This window comes from Rhinolophus sinicus, linkage group LG01 (genome assembly GCF_036562045.2).
Source record: "Rhinolophus sinicus isolate RSC01 linkage group LG01, ASM3656204v1, whole genome shotgun sequence".
Classification (NCBI taxonomy): Eukaryota; Metazoa; Chordata; class Mammalia; order Chiroptera; family Rhinolophidae; genus Rhinolophus; species Rhinolophus sinicus.
In genome coordinates, this window is record NC_133751.1 from 164431422 (window position 1) to 164452554 (window position 21133).

Consider the following 21133-nt stretch of genomic DNA (forward strand, 5'->3'; position numbering starts at 1 on the left):
AGTCATTAACACTGAGTTTTGGGAGTACCTCATTGTTTTATAGCTATACCTACTACCTATATTATGAAGCTTTATAATTACATTAGCCAAGGAGGAAAATGATTTTCCATAAAGCAGAAAATAGATTTATTGAATTTTGAAAGTTTTTTGCAGGTCAGGGATTCTATGTTGACATTATTAATGTTTTGAACAAAAATGCAGCACACAGCACAAACAATTCCTGGTAGAACCTACATTTCCATACTTGGCCCTCATGTCACACTTCAAAACAAAACAAGATATATAAAAAAACTAATGGCCAAAAGGGTACTTTTAGTCTGTGCTTAGTTTAAGCTTCAAGATAAACTAGACTTGGAACGTTTACTAGCTTGTTTGTTGTCTTTAACCCAGTCTAGTCTGTCTGTCTCTCTCGCTGCCTCACACCATTTAACATGTCTAGGAGATCTGTACAAATTACTGTTTATTTTTCTCATTGTGAGCTGGTATGATCCCTATATTCTTAGAAGTCTTCCTTATTCCCTAACATCCTTTTCAAACCCAGCTTTTTTCCGTATACCTTCATGTAATTAATCTTTCCTCTGCTTTGCTCCTGTTTACTTTTTGTGCCCTTTTATCATACACTTGTCATAGGTCTACCATATATTATCATGATGTATATGTGGCACTCTCATCCCAGGTGTCATCTCCTTGTCTCATCTGCACTTGATAATCTGGCCCATCCCACCGGCAGGACTTGAATTACCACCTGTGTATGTACCAGAGTCTCACAAATTGACATCTACACCTTAGGCCTCAACTCTGAGTTTTAAAGTTTTGTGTGTGTGTGTGTGTGTGTGTGTGTGTGAGAGAGAGAGATATATATATCTATATCTGCGGTATACCTCGTATATATCTCTCTGCAATATACCGGGGGTGCCAAAAAATGTATACAAGTGGACGCTTTGGTCAACGTTGCTCAAGCAGTAGTTCACCATAACCAGAAGTGTCTGGATGCTGATGGTAACCACTTTGAGCACCTCTTGTGATTACAGAAGTAAAACGTGACTTGTATTTATCATTTGTTATCGGTATGTATTGAATATTACAATTCTAATAGTTTTTTCCTTTCTTAAAATGTGTATACATTTTTTTTGGCGCCCTCTGCATAGCTTTGCAATATATAACATCTTTGACATAGCTGTTCTTTATTTCAAAGACATCTTAATCCCATTATGTCCAAAACCAGTTCCTTTTTCATTGTTCCTGCCTTAGTAAATGGCATCTATATCCATCTCAGTCCAGGAAACTATGAATTCTTCTTGATATCCCTTATCTCCCATATTCCAAAAACATAAGCTTGGTTGATTTTCGCCTCCTAAATAACTCAAGTCTTCTCTTATCTGTAATATCACTTTAGTCCAGCCTGCTATCATCTTCACCTGCATTGCTGCAGTAGTCCACCTACAGCCCCTCTGGTCCTCTTCCAGACCATTCTCCACACAGCAATCGGAGGAGGCTTTTCAAAATGTAAATATTAGTATGGCCTCCTCCCCTCCTTAAAATATGTTGATGTCTTCCTATTCCATCTGTAATAAAGACAAATATCATTAATTCGGCTTGACAAGGCCCTGCATGGATATTTGTGACTACTTCCTGCTTTAGTTCTCCTATTGCACTCCCCCCTCTGTGCTCTTTGCTTCTACCTCTGTGGCCTTATTTCTAGGCCTTGCCACTCCCCTTGCTCCTTACTGCCTCAGGGTATTTACATATGCTGTTCAGCTTTCCCCAGCCCTGCCTTTTACCTTCTCCTAGTTAACTCCCACTGGGTGTTTAAAATACCATCTCAAGTATTGCTTCCTCTGTGAATCTTTCCTGATCTTCCTAACTAGGTCACATCCCATGGCATTCCCAAGGTATACCTCTCCTTTGTAGCACATCTTCTGTTTCACATTTTTTTGTACGTTTATTTGATTAATATCTATATCTCCAGCTAGGTGTTAATTTCCCTGTAGGCAGTGGCCATTTTATCTTTAGTTTCTAGCACAGGTACCCAGCACAAAAAGTAGACACTCAAATCTTTAATGAATGAATATATTTCTATTTCCTCCATTGAATCTACTGTGGAAAGTATGCAAAGTACTGTACTAGCATAATGATGTAAAAGCTCAAATACATTTTTCAGAATCAAAGTGAATGTATACGCTCAAAAAGACACAGTATGGATTAATAAGCAATACCATTCTTCACCAGACTTCACAAGGTCTTAAATTTACCAGAAAGAGGGTATTCTGGGGCAGGGGAATAGGAAGATAATTGTGAAGTGCTATCAGATAGCTAGCTCTATCATTCTAGTTTATAGAATTTTTTCCCTGTTTTATTTCCTAAGCCTTCTCCCCTTTCCCAGTTTTATACCTCTCCCTAATAAATTGTGAACTGCTATCTACTTTTAACCTAGAGAAATAATGACTTTTTCCGAAGCACTTAGGAATACAACCTGTTCACTTATAAAACAATTGTTTGAAGTTTGGCAAGAGATACAGAGAGTTGATTAAGATTGTATTCTGTGTAGATAGAAGCTTACTGCTTGCATGCTAGCCGTGAGACTTTTGGGGAAGCTGCTTAACTGCTGTGAGCCTTGGTTTTTCTCCTGTGAATCTGTAATCGTTACAGTATCTCTCTCATAGTATTGCTAGGAGGATTAAATGAGATACACAGCATTTAACCTCGTGACTTCTGGCCGCATACGAGCACTCAGACAAGCAAATGGTTGCTGTTGTTGCTTCAGGTGCTATTCTTGTTATGGTACATTTTCTCAGTGCAAAGTTTGCTGAGGTTTCCAGTCTAGTGTATACATGTTCATTTAGCCTTTGATGTACTTCATGTAATTAAATTGATGCTTCTGTATGCCGAGATCATCCCAAAGCTCCGACCACCATTGATAACCTTGCTAAAGTGAACAACTCACTGATAACTAAGGTTACCTTTATCCACTTCCTGTGTTCCAGGACAGGTAGAACTCAGGCTTCAGCTGAGATAGTAGCGGGTACTAGGAGGAGAAAGGCGACGGGTGTTAGAATTAGCAATTTGGAGGGGAGGACAGGCACGCCTGATGTCTCAATTAATCAGAGAAAAGTCAGGGATCTGCAGATACACAGTACCTCATTAATGTCATGGGGGAAATGGCTGAACTTGCTGTTTGTGAGCCACCGTGGAAACCACCATTTATATTACTGTGGTTCAGATGTGTTCCAAGTTCCATAGTACCTCATTTTAAAACAAGTTTTTGGGCACATCCGTTTTTAATTTGGAAACTTTTTTTACATACCAACACATGAACATTTACTACTTCTTGCTTTAATACAGAAACATTTACTTGTTCTAAACTTTATTTGCATTTTTTCTAATTAATATAGTTTATTTCTAGAACAGTTTTAGGTTCACAGCAACATTGAGCAGAAAGTACAGAGAATTCCCATCCATGTACCCGCTGTTCCCTCATACACAGCCTCCCCACTGCCTACATCCCACACCACACTGGTAACTTTTGTTAAAATTGATGAACCTGGATTTGCCACATCATTATCACTTACAGTCCATGGTGTGCGTTGGGATTCATTCTTGGAGTTCTGCATTCTGAGTTTTGGCAAACATGTAATGACACATACCCACCATTGTAGTATCACACAGAATAGTTACACTGCGCTAAAGATCTCTGTGTTCTGCCTGTCCATCACTCCCTCCCCGTAAAGCCCTGGTAACCACTGATATTTTTACTGTCTCCATAGTTTTCCTTTTCTGGCATGTCATATAGTTGGAATCATACGGTATATAGTCTTTCATATTGGCTTCTTCCACTTAGTAATGTGCATTTAAGTTTTTCATGGTTTGATAGCGCCTATCTTTTGAGTGCTAAATCATGTTCTATCATCTGTGTGTATCACAGTTTGTCGCGTCCAGAGCATCAAGAGTTGTGGGGAGCGAGGAGGGCAGCACAAGGTTAAAAAAGACAGTAGCCAAGAATAGATTGCAAGCGGGGCCAAGGGACACAAGCCCCAAAGGACTGGGCCCCGAATAGGGCCAACCCATAGCTTTTATTAGTTAGGTGTGGAAGTAAAGCTCGTTAATCTCAAGATCTGTGAATCTCACACATTATACTAGGAAACTGACTCAAACCAATCACCCTTGCCTGCAGGCAGCAGAACCTGGATATATGTACCTCCCCAAGGGACAAAAACCTTTATGCATATGAGTAGATGGAGAGCACATCACTGAGTCACTTCCCCCGCAGGATGTGGTAAGGAAAGCAGCCACAGAGGCAGAGGCTCTCCTTAGCTGGGGGAAGGTGGGGGCTGTGCCCACCTCTGTCGACCCTGCAAGTTCTCCAGATGGTCCCCACGTGACTGTGTCTGGCTTAGATCATTCTTCCCTGCCTCCCAGGGACCCGTCATTGACTAACCATCCATCTTTCTGGGGCCAAACAGGGAGACATAAGGTGCAAGCACAAAGGTGAAGCAAAGCCCCTGAAAGGATCCGTCTCACGGACTCTCATTGCTTTAGGGGCAGGTACAAGGGGACAGACGGGTAGGCTGCTGTGTGGCAACAACAGTTTGTTTATCCACTCAGCCTATTAAAGGATATCTTGGTTGCTTCCACATTTTGTCCGTTATGAGTAAAGCTGCTGTGAACATCTGTGTGCAGCTTTTTGTGTGGACATAAGTTTTTAGTTCATTAAGTACCAAAGAGGGCAATTGCTAGATCGTATGGTAAGAGTCTGTTTAGTTTTGTAAGAAACTGTCTTCCCAAGTAGCTGTACCATTTTGCATTCCCACCAGCAATGAATGAGAGTTCCTGTTTTTCCACATTCTTGCCAGCATTTGTCACTGTTTTGAGTTTTGGCCATTCTAATTGGTATGTAGTAGTATCTTGTTTTGATTTGCAATTCCCTGATGACATGTCTTAGTCCGTTTGGAGTGCTCTAACAGAATACCATAGACTGGGTGGCTTATAAACAACAGAAGTTTATTTTTCCCCGTTCTGGAGCCTTGGAAGTTCAAGATTTAGTGTCTGGTGAGGTCCTCCTTTCTGGTTCACAGATGGGGACCATCTCACTGTGTCCTTCCGTACCAGAAAGGGCAAAGGAGTTCTTGAGTTCTTTAAAGGGCACTAATCCCATTCATGAGGGCTCTATCGTCTGACCTAATCACTGCCCAAAGGCCCCCCTCTAAATATCATCACATCGGGAGGTAGGATTTCATCATGAATTTTAGGGGCACACAAAAATTCAGTCCATAACAACATAGGATGTTGACTGTCTTTCCATATGTTTAATTGTCATTTGTATATATTCTTTGGTGAGGTATCTGCAGGTCTTTTGCCCGTTTTTAAATGGGGTTCATTTTCTTGTTGAGTTGTAAGAGTTCTTTGTAGATCTTGGATAATAGTCCTTTATCACGTGTCTTTTACAAATATTTTCTCCCAGTCTGTGACTTGTCTTCTCATTCTTCCACATTGTCTTCTGCAGAGCAGATTTTAATTTGAATGAAGTACAGCTTATCAATTCTTTCATGGATAATGCCTCTGGTGTTGTATCTAAAAAGTTATCGCCATACTCAAGGTCATCTAATTTTTCTCCTATGTTATCTTGTAGGTGTTTTATAGTTTTGAATTTTATTTTAGGTCTATGATACATTTTGAGTTAATGTTTGTGAAGAGTATAATGTCTGTGTGTCTAAATTTCATTTTTTACATGAGTAGGTCCAGTTGATCCAGCACCATTTAAAATTTTTTTTAATTAAAATATATTGGAGTGACAAAGATTAGTAAAATTACAGGTTTCAAGTGTACAATTCTGTATTACATAATCTATATATCACATTGTGTGTTCATCACCCAGAGTCAGTTCTCCTTCCATCACCATATATTTGATCCCTTTACCCTCATCTCCCACCCCGCAACCACCTTACTCTCTGGTCACCACTATTGTCTGTGTCTATGAGTTTTTGTTTCTTTATTTCTTTGTCTTGTTCTTTTGTTGCTTTCAGTTTTATATCCCACATATCAGTGAAGTCATACGGTTCTAGACTTTTTCTGTGTGACATTTCGCTTAGCATAATTTTGAAAAGACAATCTTTGCTTCATTGTATTGCCTTTGCTCCTTTGTCAAGGTCACTTTTGACTTCATGTGGGTCTATTTCTGGGCTCTCTGTTCTGTTCCAGTAATCTCCTGAGTATTCTTTTCTCAATACCACACTGTCTTGATTACTGTTGCTTTATAGTAAGTGTTGATGTTGGATAGTGTCAGTCCTCTAACTTGGTTCTCCTTCAGTATTGAGCTGGCTATTCTGGGTCTTTTGCCTCAATCTTCAGAGTCAGTTTGTTGATATACACAAAATAACTTGCTGTGATTTTGATTGGGATGACATTGAATCCATAGATCAGGTTGGGAAGAACTGGCATCTTGACAATATTGTCTTCTTATCCATAAACACAGATTATCTCTTCATTTATTTTGTTCTTTGATTTTATTTATATTTTTAATAGATTTTATGTTACTATATAGTGCTTTGAATTTAGTCAAGGTTGATACAGCCTATAGAAGTTACACCAATATGGCATCTTAGTTCAAGCTCTTTCCTTTTTGTAGCCATAAAATTAAATCCATGCTCAAATAATAACTTTGTATTAGTAAGATATGTTTTTTTCCAAATGCAGACTACACACATAGGAGTATTTATGTTAACAATTTAACGATTTAAAGTAGGACTCTCACCATATACCAATTTTCATAGTTATGTCAAGTCAGACTTAAGCCATTCTTTTATTCTTTTATCCTTGAATTTAGTTCAGCTCATTTTAAGATAAGACTTTTGCCATAGGGATAGGAAACATGTAGAATTTAATGTAAATCTCGCATTTGGCTTAGTACATGATTTAAAAGTTATATATGTTAAAAGCGTTGTGTTAAAAAAGTACATTTATAAATTGAATCCATTATTCAGTTAGCATTTGGAAGTTCTTATAGGGAATCACTCCTTTGCTAGAAAAGTACAGTGTTTATGACCCTTCCAGTAACCGTAATTGCTGAAAAAAATAAGCAATGAGAAATTGGTTTTGCTAAGATACCTACCGGTCCTCAAGCTGCTGATGTCTGAAATAGTGTCACTTGTTAGCAAGAGGAATAGCTAGTAACAGAAAACTCCCAGGTGCAAGTTTATCACTGTCTAAACTTCCTACCTGCTTTTACTTTTGTTGTTTTGTGTGGAAGATATAATGGCTTATAGGAAACATGGTATTTAAAAGGAAGAAATGAATGTTTGCAGGGGAAGACAAAATAAAGGTGTTCCTCATTTTCTTAGTGGTATTTAAACAAAAGATTGGGTCCTCAATTATGGAATTTAACAATTGATCATTTTTTTTGGCATTAGTGTATAATTGAGGTTTCAGTAAACAAAACCCCTGTTAATTTTATCTCTGTTTTTTCGTAATTTGACTCAGAACAGGAATTAATTTTATTTTTACTATATCAGTGAAGTAAGTTGCTAGTAAAAACCTTTCCTTATGAAGGTAATATAAGGAAAAATTCCCTTTCTGCTTCCCCCTTTCCTCTTTTCTTTCCCTTTCCTCTGCCATTACACTAGTTCTATAGAATATTCCTTCTTCTCCCTGTGGGCAGTTCCCACAGCTCTTCAGTCACTTTGAGTTATTAAAACACATCTAACTTTTAGAGCAAAAAATAAGTTCCATCCACTGTAAGTTGAAGAGCCCAGTCCACATCATGTAACCCCACGGAACTTACGAGTATATTATAGCAGAACGCAGACAAATAAGTAAGATAAATAAATAAAATATATGCTAGAGAGTAGTAGATGCTATGGAAAAAAACTAAAAAGGAGGATATGAAATGTGGAAATCATGTGTGACACTTTAGATAGAGTGGCCACGAAAGGCCTTACTGAGAAGGTGACTTTTGAGTTAAGACCTGCAGAAGGTGAAGGAGCAAACCCTATGGATATCTTGAGGAAGAGCAGAGAAACAACTGGTGCAAAGGCCCTCAGGCAGAAGTGACATTATATGTTGGAGAAACAGGTTGCTCAGCCAGTTGAACAAGAAAGAGAAGAACAGATAAGAAGAATGGTGGTGGTGATGGTGGCAGCAATTTATGCAATGCCTTGTAGGGTCATAAGACTTTAACACAGAATAAGGTAAGCCTTTGGAAGGTTTTGACCAGTTACGTAATCTGATTTATTTTTTAACTCTGGCTCTACCTGGTTGTCATATTGAGAAGAGATCGCCATGGTGGGCTAGGGTCAAAGCCCCCAAGGCAGGCAGGCTCTTGTAATTAACCAGGCAGAGGATCAAGGAGGGCTGATAGGCGTGGAGAGTAGTAGAATTTTTGGTGTGTATTGAAGATCAAACTAATAGGATTTGTTCACAAACTGGATGTGGGGTAGAAAGAATGTTGTGAAGGATGAGGTTTAGGCTTTTGCCCTTACAGACTGGAAGGATGGAGTTGCCATTAGCTGAAATAGCAAAGATTGTAGAAGGAATTGGAATATCAAGAACTGAATTTGGGAGATGCTAAATTTTTTTCAAAATTACTAGATTTAAAATAATTGAAGACTGTTATTGAGCATTTAGATTAATAGTTCTGGATTTCAGGGTAGAAATCTAGGCTGGTGATACAGATTTGGGAGTTAAGAGTTTATTGGCCCCATTGAAAGCCATAAACCTGCATGAGATCACTAAAAGCGTAGATGTAGGTAGAAAAGAGGAGGCCCAAGGACTGAACTCTGGAGGACTGGCAATATTTACAGGTTAGGGAGATAAGGAATAGCTAAGGAATAGCAATAGTGAGGGACCAGGAAAGTTAGGAGGAAAACCAGTTAAGTATATTATTCTAGCAACCAAACAGAGAGACTATTAGGTTGGTGCAAAGGTAATTGCGGTTTTTGCAATTATTTTTAACTTTTTAAACCGCAATTACTTTTTTTTTTTCTATTAATTTTATTGGGTAACAGTCTTTTTTTCCAGGACCTATCAGCTCCAAGTCAAGTTGTTGTCCTTCAATCTAGTTGTGGAGGGCGCAGCTCAGCTCCAAGTCCAGTCACCGTTTTCAATCTTAGTTGCAGGGGGCGCAGCCCACAGTCCCATGCAGGAATCGAACCAGCAGCCTTGTTGCAACTGAGCTAACTGGCCGCTCCTAAACTGCAATTACTTTTGCACCAACCTAATGTATCGAGGAGGAAGAAGTGTTAAACGTTGCTGCACTAGGCAAATAAGTTTAGGATTTGATAAATGAGCCTTGAGTCTAGTGATGGTGACCTTGGATGAGAGCTGTTTTCAGTGGAGCAATTCTGGAGTAAGCCTGTTAAAGTACCATGAGATGGGCGCTGGAAGAGTAAGAGGAATGGAGGTTTGTTTTTAATAAAGATTGGGGAAATGACATTGTGGTATTCTTCCCGGAGTGAGTGACTCACAAGAGAGGGAAAAAAAATAGATGATCCAGGGCTGAGTGTAGAATTGCTATAGTGTTGCGTTTGTGGAAAAGAGAGTGAAAACTAGTGAAAGGTGTAAATAGCACCTATCAGCATTTATCACCCATTTTCTACTTAGCTGTGTATCCTCAGTGGCAGGTCTGCTGCTAGCCTGTCAAATGCTTTGTTTGAATTAGGGTGGAGAGTCAATCCTGCATCCAACACCTTCCTTCCCTACCTGCCCCCATGTCTTCACTAGCAGTTGGCACCTTTGTGAGAAGGAACAAGGGCTCCTTTGTTCAGACAAGGCACCCAACATAGGGGCTAAATTTTAGCCCTTACTCACCTTGGGCTAGGTATCTTTGGAACAGAACAGTAAAGGAATCACTCTACCTACCATAAGCTACAGCCCTACTCATCTACTCCAAGACAAAGAGAAAGTCACATTTAATATTCTATATATTACATATCTCATGAAAGATATAATAAGATGTAATAAACATATTTTGGCCTGTGGCAACATTGCATGTAAGTGAGAAGACAGCAAATTTAAAAACCAAGAGTTTGGTGTGGGAATACCAGCTCTAGCAACTGTCGGGGGGCGGTTAAGATGGATTATTTACTTTCTGTTTCTCAGTTTCTTCACGTGTGAAGGGAGGGGTTTGGCCTCAACCAGGTCCTTTCCAGACTGAAATTACGTGATTCATTAAAATATAGTAATCTCCAGTGTACCTTCTATTCAACCATCTGAATCATAACATAGTTCCGCTAGGAACCAAAAAAGTATTGCTGAGGAAATTTGGTTTCTTTGGAGAACAGCACCCCTTGGGTTCTCACACAAATAATAATTTGCAAAATTTAACTGGGGATTAAATTAGATGGAGCAGCACTGAAATTATAAGAGGAAATAAAGCAAAATCATTGAGGACAATACAGACTAGTTCTCAGACTTGATCTAAATTCTGTTTAGTTTGTAGCTGTGGGACATACAGCAAGTTGTTTAACTCTCAACTTTGGTGTCCTCATCTAAAAATAGAAATATAATAATAGTACCTACCTCATAGATTTGTAAGGAGAATTAAATGAGTTACGTTCTCTGATGCTATGAACAATGCCTGGCTTATAATAAGGATGGAGTAAACCTGAGGTAACATCATTACCACCACCACCACCATCACCAGTGTGTGATGTGTAGTTCAGAAACATTTTAGTAAAGAGGCTATATAATAGAAGTCTCTGACACTATAATTTAATTTTTGAATGATTATTTTGAGTCACTAAGAGAAAAATTAACTTAGAACATGATATGTCATTGAATCACATCTGTTTTTTGTTTGTTTGTTTGTTTTAAAGCAAAATTGGTACCTGGTTTTGTATGTTTTTAGTGACAGTGAAAATTCACTTAAGGAATATACCTGATTCTCAAATGATAACAGAACAACGAGCCATTACTGTAATTAGTTTCAATTGCTGTGTATGCTTCAAACTTATATAGTATTCAAAAATATATTTTCCCTAAATATTAGGCCAAAATAGTAAGATTTTATTTGTCATATATATCTGCCATAAAGATAGGTTATTGAAGCATCCTGTAAACATTTTGGTTATACCATCAAATTTTCTATACCCTTTCTGTATGAACTATTTTTTAGAGCATATATTTAATTATTGATAGCATCACTTAGCTGATGTTCACAATTCATAGTTTATGTTTTACAGAATTAATAAAATATGCTAGTTAAATCATTTTAACTATATCTGAATGTCATATTGTAATTAATATGGTTGATTTATCAATGCTGGTTTGCACTTATTTTAAATCAAACATGCAGATAATTTCTGAACTGAAGGTCGCTTTAAAAGAAGAAAAGCTTATACAATATATTAGTTTAGGAAATCAAGATAATTTACCATGTAAAGGTTAGAGAAAAATGGAAGTCTGTAAGGTAAATTTGAAGAGAATTTAAGTTTTAAGGAGTATTGGGTGCATCTTACCAACAAATAATTGTGAATTTAAATTTTATTTGAATTGTCAGTCTTGTTTGTATTTTATAAATGAAATGTGTTGAGCACAATGCAATGTACCTGGGACTTAGTAGTACCTAGCACTCAGACATTGGTTTTAACAACATTCTCACTAAAAGGACCCAGAGCTGCTTGAAGGAAATGGTTGATTCCAAGGCTGGGAACCCTAGGACATCTCGTTATGCCAGAAAGTAAGGAAGTACAAAAAACAAAAAGAGAAATGATGGCATCCTATCACAAGGTTATAGGGGACATTTTGAAGGGGCTCCCACTGGACAAATCTGGGATGATTTGAACATCAAAATAATTAAAGTCTGTAGTGAATTGTAAATCATTAGGAAAAACACAGGAATCCTTGAGACCTCACCAGGCATGTACACATTCATACAAATGGGAGAAGAAAGGGCTCGAGCCAGCTGATAGATGTGGAAGAAAGGTAGGAGTTGCAAAGTCATGATTTTATTTCCATCATACCGTGTTTCCCTGCAAATAAGACCTAACTGGACCATCAGCTCTAATCTGCCTTTTGGAGCAAAAATTAATATAAGACCTGGTCTTATTTTAACGTAAGACCGGGTATAATATAATATAAAATAATACCGGGTCTTATATTAATTTTTGCTCCAAAAGATACATTAGAGCTGATGGTCCGGCTCAGTCTTATTTTCAGGGAAACACGGTAGTAGTTCTTCAGTTCATCCAAGAATCACAAATAGGTGTTAAATCTAAGGAAGAAATGTTAATGAAGAACAGGATATTTGCATGGTCTTAAAGTGTCTGTCCAAAGGTTGTCTATTGGTTGTAGGAAAAAGATCCTAAGTAAGCAGTAGGAAAACTGGACAGCATTTGATCTGGGTAATGAAAATTAACATCACCAGTTAGGGACAGGTGACTCCCATATGCCTCCGGATGTGATACCCTGAGAAGAACATAACGTCACTTAAATACTGTTCTGGCCAGGAATGCATCACTTGCATCTAATCATGAGGAAACATCAGACAAGTGCAAAATAATGAGCATTCTGTTTAAAAAAGAGCTGTATTAAAAAATGTTAAAAGTCAAAGGCTAAAGGGCTCCATCATATTAAAGAGGACTAGACATGTAGGGCATGGATCGTCCCAAGACTGGATCCTGTATCTGGAGAAAAATTAATTTTTTTAAGACATTATTGGGTCAGTTCACAGCATAATTTTTTCAGATTATATGTTAAAGTGTTGCCATTATATTTACTGAATTGTAGCTTTATTGTGATTTTATTGGAGGTGATTTTAGGAAATGCACAATGAAGTGTTTATGTCGAAAGGGCTATGTGGTATATTCAACTTATTCCCAAATGACTTAGAAAAAAAGCACTTTGTGTGTGTGGGTGTGTACACATGTACATATATAGAGAGAAAGAAGGGAGGGAGGGGTGGGGTGATCAAGCAAATGGGGCAAAATGCTAACAGAAGGAGATTCTGTGTAACATTATAAGGATGTTCTTTGTCCTTGCAGTTTTTCTGTAAGTTAAATATTTGCAAATAAGTTTATACACACACATGCGTCCTTTCATTGGTGCGTATCTCATTGCTTTAGATTGCTAATTTACCTTTAATACTTAATTGGTTTAAGATGTTAACATTCATTGCTTACAGATATACACATTGATTTTTAATTTCTTTTAAATAGTGCTGGGCCTAAAGGAGATAACATTTATGAATGGAGATCGACTATACTTGGTCCACCAGGGTCTGTATATGAAGGTGGTGTGTTTTTTCTGGATATCACCTTTTCATCCGATTATCCATTTAAGCCACCAAAGGTAAGATCCTAGAAGTGCATTCTTTAATATTTATCTCTCTCCAAAAAATTTATTCTAGCGGTTAAATGTGTATTGATGTAATCATTTTAATTTCATTGTTTTTCATGGATTGATATGGAAACTCATGTAACCAAGAATTTTAAAACTGTGAAAGTAATTGATTTCTGCCTTTTACAAATATCTTTCGTAATCAGCAGAAAGAGGATTTATTGTAAATAAAAGTATGCCACTTTGCACATCAATAAAGCAGTTAAATTTTAGATTTTTGATATGAGGGAAAATATCTTGTGAACCTTCTTCCTTAAGGAACATATTGAGATAAAAAGAAAATCTGTTTGACAGCTTCCAGAAATAAGGGTTAAATTAAGTAAGTTGAATTTTGTGCTAAATACCTTATCTTTATGGATGAGCAAAAACTTGAAAATCAATACTATTTAGTAAAGTTATTTTGTGCCCTCTGTAGGTATGATGTAGTAAAGGGAATTAGGTTGCTAGGTGACTTAAAGATAGATTTTTGAAGTATCCTGTTATCTCTGAATATGAAGTAGACAGATAACGGAGAGAAGAGTTGAGTTGTGCCTTATAATGACTGGCAGTTATTTTTCAAGTCTTAAACATAAGTTACTTAAATAGCTTCCTCCTCTGAGTTCTCATTATGAAATGGTCAAGCCATCAGGTAAAACCATCAGTATTAAATTTGAGTATAATTATGCTTTAGTCACAGAGCATACTAGTGTTATAACAACCCTTTAACTATGATGAAAAGTTTTTCTTTTCAACATAGTTCCTTCTGTTCCAAATACTATTTAAAATATATGTAACACTTGAATGCATGAGCGCATACGTGAGTGCGTAAATAAAGCGTTCATTTTATTTTTAAAAATGACAGGATCATTTGTCCATTATCTAATAAGGTAACAATAGTTCCACCTATTGGTATTTACCTTAAATTGCAGATACCAAGGTTCAGTATCTCCTAGAGGTATTTGCTCTCAACTATAGCTATCAGTTTTTTGGGTGCTTTACTATGTGGTCCCATCAGGATTTAAGATATTTAAGTGATTGTCTTACTTAATGCTCTCAGGTATTAGGGTATGTCTTGCTAGATCAATCAAATAAAGGGACAAAACTTACATGTTAATAATGCCACAAATTGTATTCACATGAAGAAGGAGCTCATGCGGTAAGTACTTATATCTTAACATAAGTATTTATATAACTACTTACTTCATGGTCTCCTAGGAAACCTGAATAATTGAGAAGGGGGGTAGTTAGGAAAACTAGAAGATAGCTTTTTTTTTGGCAGTTATTTCTCTTAACTATGTACAGATGAAAGAAATGAAATTGCAAATAGAACAAGTAAGCTATTATGTAAACAGAAAAAGACCCTGTCACCCCCGCCCCCCCAAATACAACACACAATGACTCATTAAATGGCAGTATATCACTCACTGCTCAATTTGCATTCAGTGGTTTTGTGCATTACAGAAAACAAATAAAACTTTAGCAAAGTAGCTCATGACTGTATTTGTAACTAGTGATCCTTCTTTCTGCATGCCTCATTTTTCATATGGGAAAGTGGTTTTAACATGGTAGCAAAATTAGCAGAAAAAACTTTGCAAGATTTATTTTTTTACAAAATCGTCTTTGTACATGAGGGAAAATCTGTAAAAGACTTTTCTTAACATTTTTTAATGGAAAAATAGAAAATGACTAATGTAATGGTTTCAACCTGTAGTTCTATATATGATTTATAATCATTTTGGTTAATGTAATGGTTATCAATTTAGCTTGTTAATTTTTTTGATAGTCTCAATATTTTAATTTTCTAATACTTTAATGTTGATTAATTCCTCTTGACTAAGATATCTTCTACAATATTATTCAGATCTGTAGTTGGACAAGTCAAAAAAAAATAAGGCTGCTGTTATCTTAGTGATCGGTACAATTATTTCTCTACTGCTTAATTTTGATAAAGTGTTGAGCTTCTTGAAGAATTATAAAATTTTAGTTCTCTTCTGTTCACTCATTGTGAATAGCTGAAAGGACTCAAAATAATGTATTGCATTTGTAAACAATGCTTGTAATCAATCAGCTGTCAATAATCTGAACATATATTATTCCCACATTGTAGAGCAGAACTGCTAAAATAATGCAACCTACACATTTATTTTAAATTTTCTAGTAACGACATTAAAAAAATAGAAACTGAATTAATTTTAATAATATATTTTATTTAACAGTATATCCCAAATACTGTCATTTCAACAGGTAACCAATATAAGAGTATTATTAATGATATTTTACATTCATTCTCTTTTTGGTGCTGAGTCTTTGAAATCTGGTGTGTATCTATATATATATATTTTTTTGTTTTGTTTTGTTTTTAAAGATTTAATTGGGGCCAGGACTTTTCCAAGTCAAGTTGTCCTTTCAATTTTAGTTGTGGAGGGCGCAGCTCAGACCAGCTGAGCCATCTGGGAGCTCAGCGGCAACTCAGCTCAAGGTGCTGTGTTCAATCTTAGTTGCAGGGGGCGTAACCCACCATCCCTTGTGGGAGTCGAGGAGTCGAACCGGCAGCCTTGTGGTTGAGAGCCCATGCTCCAACCAACTGAGCGGCAGCTCATTGATTTCATTCTAGTTACAGAGGGCGCAGCTCGCTGGCCCATGTGGGAATCGAACCGGCAGCCCCATTGCCCAGAGCTCGCGCTCTAACCAACTGAGCCACCCGTCCACCCTGAAATCTGGTATATATTTTCTACTTTTAGCCTATCAGTTCAACTAGCCACATTTTAAGAACTCTATGTAATTAGTATGTATTATATTAGAACAGTTCTAGAGGTGCATAGTCTCCTTTCGCCTCACCCCTGCAAGACCAGTGGTTTCTTGCCCTATAGACAGGTGGTTTCTTGTTTTTAATTTTGCATCCCTATCAGAAATACACTTTTGAGGGCTTTTAATATTTTCTTTCTAGACTCTACTTGGGAGATCACAGTACATTGCTAATTCCAAGAAATCACAAACTCTTTTTTTTTTCTCGGCAACTCCAAATTCAGAATTAAACACCCAATTAGTTTTTGTGATTGTTTTGAAACTTGACAGTATTTGTTCCTATGATTTATCCTCTTTTTTCACATATCTTAGTGATATATTAGTTTCTTTTATTCAGTAGCTTAAGATTTTGCTTGTTTTATTTATATTGCTTGTCTTAGTCTAACTAGACATTGAGGCACTTGCAGAAATGAAAGGCTGAGAAATAGGCCCATGATTTAACCCACCTTCCTCTATCTAAATCCTTCTCTTAGTATTTTCTGACACATGGCAAGAAATTAGCTGGATTGATACCGATTGTTTCTACTAACAACCTAATGTAACTTTCATTTGATGTTTAAAAAAAAAAATTCTTTACCAGTTCCACTTACCTCTGGCATCAAAACATTTTTGTTCTCCTTCACTTTCTGTCTTTAAACAGGGGTGTGTTGTGCCCGTCCATGCATGTGTATATGGTGCACACACACATACATATATAGAATTACTGTGTCATTCATTTTGATTAATGAAATCACTACTTACTTTGGCTTAAGATCAATATAGTTCTTGCTATACTGGGTAAAAATAAAATTTCTTTCAACTGAATTAAAACCATTTAAATTTGTTATCACTTAAACATACTATTTGATTAGCTTGTCAGTTAAATTATTTGCTGTTTAGTGTCATCTGTGATGTGTTACCCTTCATATTTGCTGGTGAGAGTTTTGGTTGGTACGAAAGTATTCCTTTTCTTTGTCTTTAATGTGACTGCCCCAGGTTACTTTCCGCACCAGAATCTATCACTGCAACATCAACAGTCAGGGGGTCATCTGTCTGGACATCCTGAAAGACAACTGGAGTCCTGCTTTGACTATTTCAAAGGTTTTGCTGTCAATTTGTTCTCTTTTGACAGACTGCAACCCTGGTAAGCAAATTTTTATTAACACAGACAATGAGGCTACAGAGACCAATGAATTTTTTTGGTTTTTAACAAATGCTGTTGGTTTAAAGGTCAGCATAAAACATTTTGCGAGGAAATTATTACTGCCATTTCTATTAGAACTGACCAAAAGTTTCACAATAACTTTCTTTAGTTGTAATGGAATACTGCCCTGTAATTATTTTCTCCCTATTATTGATGGCCTCATGTTTTCTGAATTATGTAGCTGTACAAACCACTTTTGACAGTAACAAATGTCTCTGACACCAGTGACTCCTTTTGTTTTATACTTCCAATGAGCTTTAAAGCAAGCACTTAGTAATGAGGGGCATCTTGTTCTTTTTTCCTTTTTGGATTATAGTTAGTTGTGTTTGATATAGTAATAGTGGATATTAAAAAAAATTATGGCTAGTCAGAGAGTTGGACTAGATTATGATTGTATAACCTCAGAGATAAAGTCATTAGTGCATAATTCATAACATTTTAAAGAAATGCATAACTGCCACACATAATCTTTAACATGGGTAGCTGATTTGAAAGGTGGTATTTAAGCCAAGGATTTTGAGTATGTTATCTTACTAAGAGGTCATTTTTAAAAGAAGTTGACTTTTTTTCCTAAACATTAATCACCAAAGGCTATTACTATTATATTAGACCTAGCAGTTGTACATATACCAAAGAGGTAGGTAGATAGGTAGGTAGGAAGGAAGGAAGAAATGAATGAATGAATGAATTTATTGTGACATTTATTAAAGCAAAAGATTGGAAACAATGTGAATATCCTTTAATAGAGGATGTTCCTGTTAAAAAGAATGAGACCACTCTATATGAACTAATAGGGAAAGCTCTCTAAGATATATTAAGTAAAAAAACTGGGCACTGAAAAAAATACATATGCACAACAGTATTCTAAATGCTTGTAAATGTTTATGACAGCTCTGGATAGAAATGCTATAAACAGGTAACAGTCGTGTGTCCGGGAGAGAAACTTCTGAGTAGTTAGAGTCTGGAAGGAAGAGAGCTTTACTTTTTACGGGCTGTTGTTTGGTGCACTTCAAATATTGTAGCACATGTACATATTTTACCGTTTTGAAAAACAAATTCAATATAAAGGTTTACATCTCAGATTGAATTTCCAGTTCAGAATTCTATTTTAAACAAAATGGTTAAGTTTTCAAATGAAGATAAGGATAGTAATTTAAGACATATTATCTCACAGATTGAAGGAAACATTTTATTCTGAATAGCATTACATTGTTAGATCTGAGTTTTTATTTTAAAATTACATTTTTTTAAATATTTATAAGAAAGCAGAAATTAATCATCTAGCACTCTTATTGAATGAAGTGCTAAGAGTATACAACAGGTTTTGTATATTAAAGGCACACCTACATCTTTTATAAAAATTATATTAGCTCAACATTCATTTTTTAAAGAGGCTTTTCTAGTTTGAATATTAAAATATACAGATGATTATGTTTAAATATTTTTATTTTGAAAATGTAGCCATTATATATGAAGATGCTAGTGAAAGGTGAGCATTTCCATTTACTAGCATATTAAACTGTACCTGAGGACACCATATAACATCTTTCCATATTCTTCCCACTTTTCCAGCGGATCCCCTGGTCGGAAGCATAGCCACTCAGTATTTGACCAACAGAGCAGAACATGACAGGATAGCCAGACAGTGGACCAAGAGATACGCAACATAATTCACGTCATTTGTATGCAGTGTGAAGGAGCAGAAGGCATCTTCTTACTGTGCTGCAAATCTTTATAGCCTTTACAATACGGACTTCTGTGTATATGTTATACTGATTCTACTCTCTGCTTTTATCCTTTGGAGACTGGGAGACTCCCCAAAAAGGTAAACGCTATCAAGAGTAGAACTTTGTAGCTGTAGATTAGTTATGTTTAAAATGCCTACTTGCAAGTCTTGCTTCTTTGGGATATCAAAATGTATTTTGTGATGTACTAAGGATACTGGTCCTGAAGTCTACCAAATATTATAGTGCATTTTAGCCTAATTCATTATCTGTATGAAGTTATAAAAGTAGCCGTAGATGACTAGGAATTATGTCATTTGTATTAAACCCAGATCTATTTCTGAGTATGTGGTTAATGCTGTTGTGAAAAATGTTTTACCTTTTACCTTTGTCAGTTTGTAATGAGAGGATTTCCTTTGACCCTTTGTAGCTCAGAGAGCACCTGATGTATCATCTCAAACACAATAAACATGCTCCTGAAGGCATAGTTTCCTGTCGTAATATTTTAAGTCAGTCTTGTTAGAAGGTATGTCTGAGCTGATTGTTGAAGTAAAAATGTGGATATGAAGATTGACTACTAAAGACTAGTACAAATAAATGAATTATTAAATTGAAAACATTTGAAATCTTATTAAGTGTGTAATGTTTTTTTCCTTTAAGTCCTAGTAAACGAACATGATGAGCTTAAATATGCAAAACCGGATTTTAAACCATTGGTCTCGAAAACATATAAAACTCTACATTTGATAATAAGATATTTGAGCTAAAAATAATACAAAATCCTGGCTCACTCGGTAAATCTAATATTGTCTTGTGGAACATTTTGTTTCCAAATTGGTTATTTCTTTCTACCATTGGGCAGCATTGTCAAATAACTATAGTCTGGTAGCTATTCTATGTCTTGGTACATTTTTTACTTTACTTCTAATCCCACTCTTGAATTTTCATGATGTATGGGGTGTATGTGAGACCATTCTTATTGTGGTACTTGGCCAGCAGATGTAGCTGATGGCTAAGCTGAGTTGTACCTTATCTGCCCTAAAGGTACAATAGAACTCTGGATTAGTCTGCCCAAATTTCAAGGGGTTTATAGATTATATAGATTCCTTCTTTCTGGTTATAATTATTAAATACTAGATTTCTTATAGGAGTTAGAATTACTTTGCAATATTCAGATTTGGTACACAGTATAAACGTGCTTTTTAAAATTTTTTTATGACTGGGATAATTATTGAAGTCATTCTCTGGTCATGTAACCAGGATTGTGGAATATGAAGCAAATGTCTTCTCCAGTCCTAAGTACGGAAATAGAGCACCTACAACCTTAAAATTTATAGAGTGGAATTATTAGCATAAAAATACATTGCTTCAAGATAAAAGTAAAACATTTATAGTTTGAATATACCCTCACTAAGAATAGTGGTCTCCTATTTGGGTGTTTGTCAATAGAAGTCTTAAGGCAGTAAAAATAAAATATTTATATACTTATCTTTCAGTTAAACTCACCCTAAAAAATCCTCCCCATATGACAAAGGAACACCAGACCAATAGGTAGTTTTTTGAAGAATTCAGGCTTAGGCCTATGAAAATTTGTAAGCCTTGACTATTTTAAGCAGTGACGAATAATCTGTAATGTAGTGCAAGTCACTGTGATGAGAGTAGGGACCTTCCCTGTGAGCTCTAAGGCTTTCTGTGTGTTAGCTATTGAAAGGTTTCCCCAGTTCCAATAGTGTGCATTCTACATCCTAGAGTAATGAATTTCTCTCTTGGTGCTAGAGAAGCTTCCATCATACTGAATATGAGAATATCTGGGGACACTGTCATTGGACTTCCTTCATTTGCTATCAACCTAATTACCACTCACAGCCATTTGGCTTACTTTGTGGGCTGTAATTCCCTCTACTCACCTGGGATTATAAATTATGACTCTTCCACAAACTACGTTTGTAGCCTTGAGTAAGATACTTCTTTGACTTTAAATTTGTTCATTATTAAACAAAAGAGATGAGTTTGATTATTTCCCTATTCTCTGTCCTCAAACTCAAGTAAGTTTAAAATTTATGCTTGTTCTGCTTTCTCTTTCAGGGAACAGTTTCAAATGGACTGAAAAAAAAAA

General features: G+C 36.2%; 1 protein-coding gene across 12 annotated transcripts in view; it reads left to right on the forward strand.

Annotated features, from left to right (window-relative positions):
* The window catches only part of UBE2E3 (ubiquitin conjugating enzyme E2 E3), an 80629-nt gene extending 61125 nt beyond the window's left edge, over positions 1 to 19504 (forward strand). For 6 of the 12 annotated variants that reach the window (XR_012498341.1, XM_074338789.1, XM_074338745.1 and 3 more), the window contains exons 4-7: positions 13146 to 13278; positions 15920 to 16025; positions 17086 to 17233; positions 18866 to 19504. Coding sequence is in view for 10 of the 12 variants with exons in the window: in XM_074338789.1 (XP_074194890.1) it covers positions 13146 to 13278; positions 15920 to 16025; positions 17086 to 17233; positions 18866 to 18923 (445 nt within the window). In the remaining 2 variants the exon portion in view is untranslated. The remainder of the gene's footprint in view (positions 1 to 13145; positions 13279 to 15919; positions 16026 to 17085; positions 17234 to 18865) is intronic. The other 6 variants (XR_012498340.1, XM_074338792.1, XM_074338765.1 and 3 more) reach the window with 1 other exon arrangement.
* The last annotated feature ends 1629 nt before the right edge of the window (positions 19505 to 21133 follow it).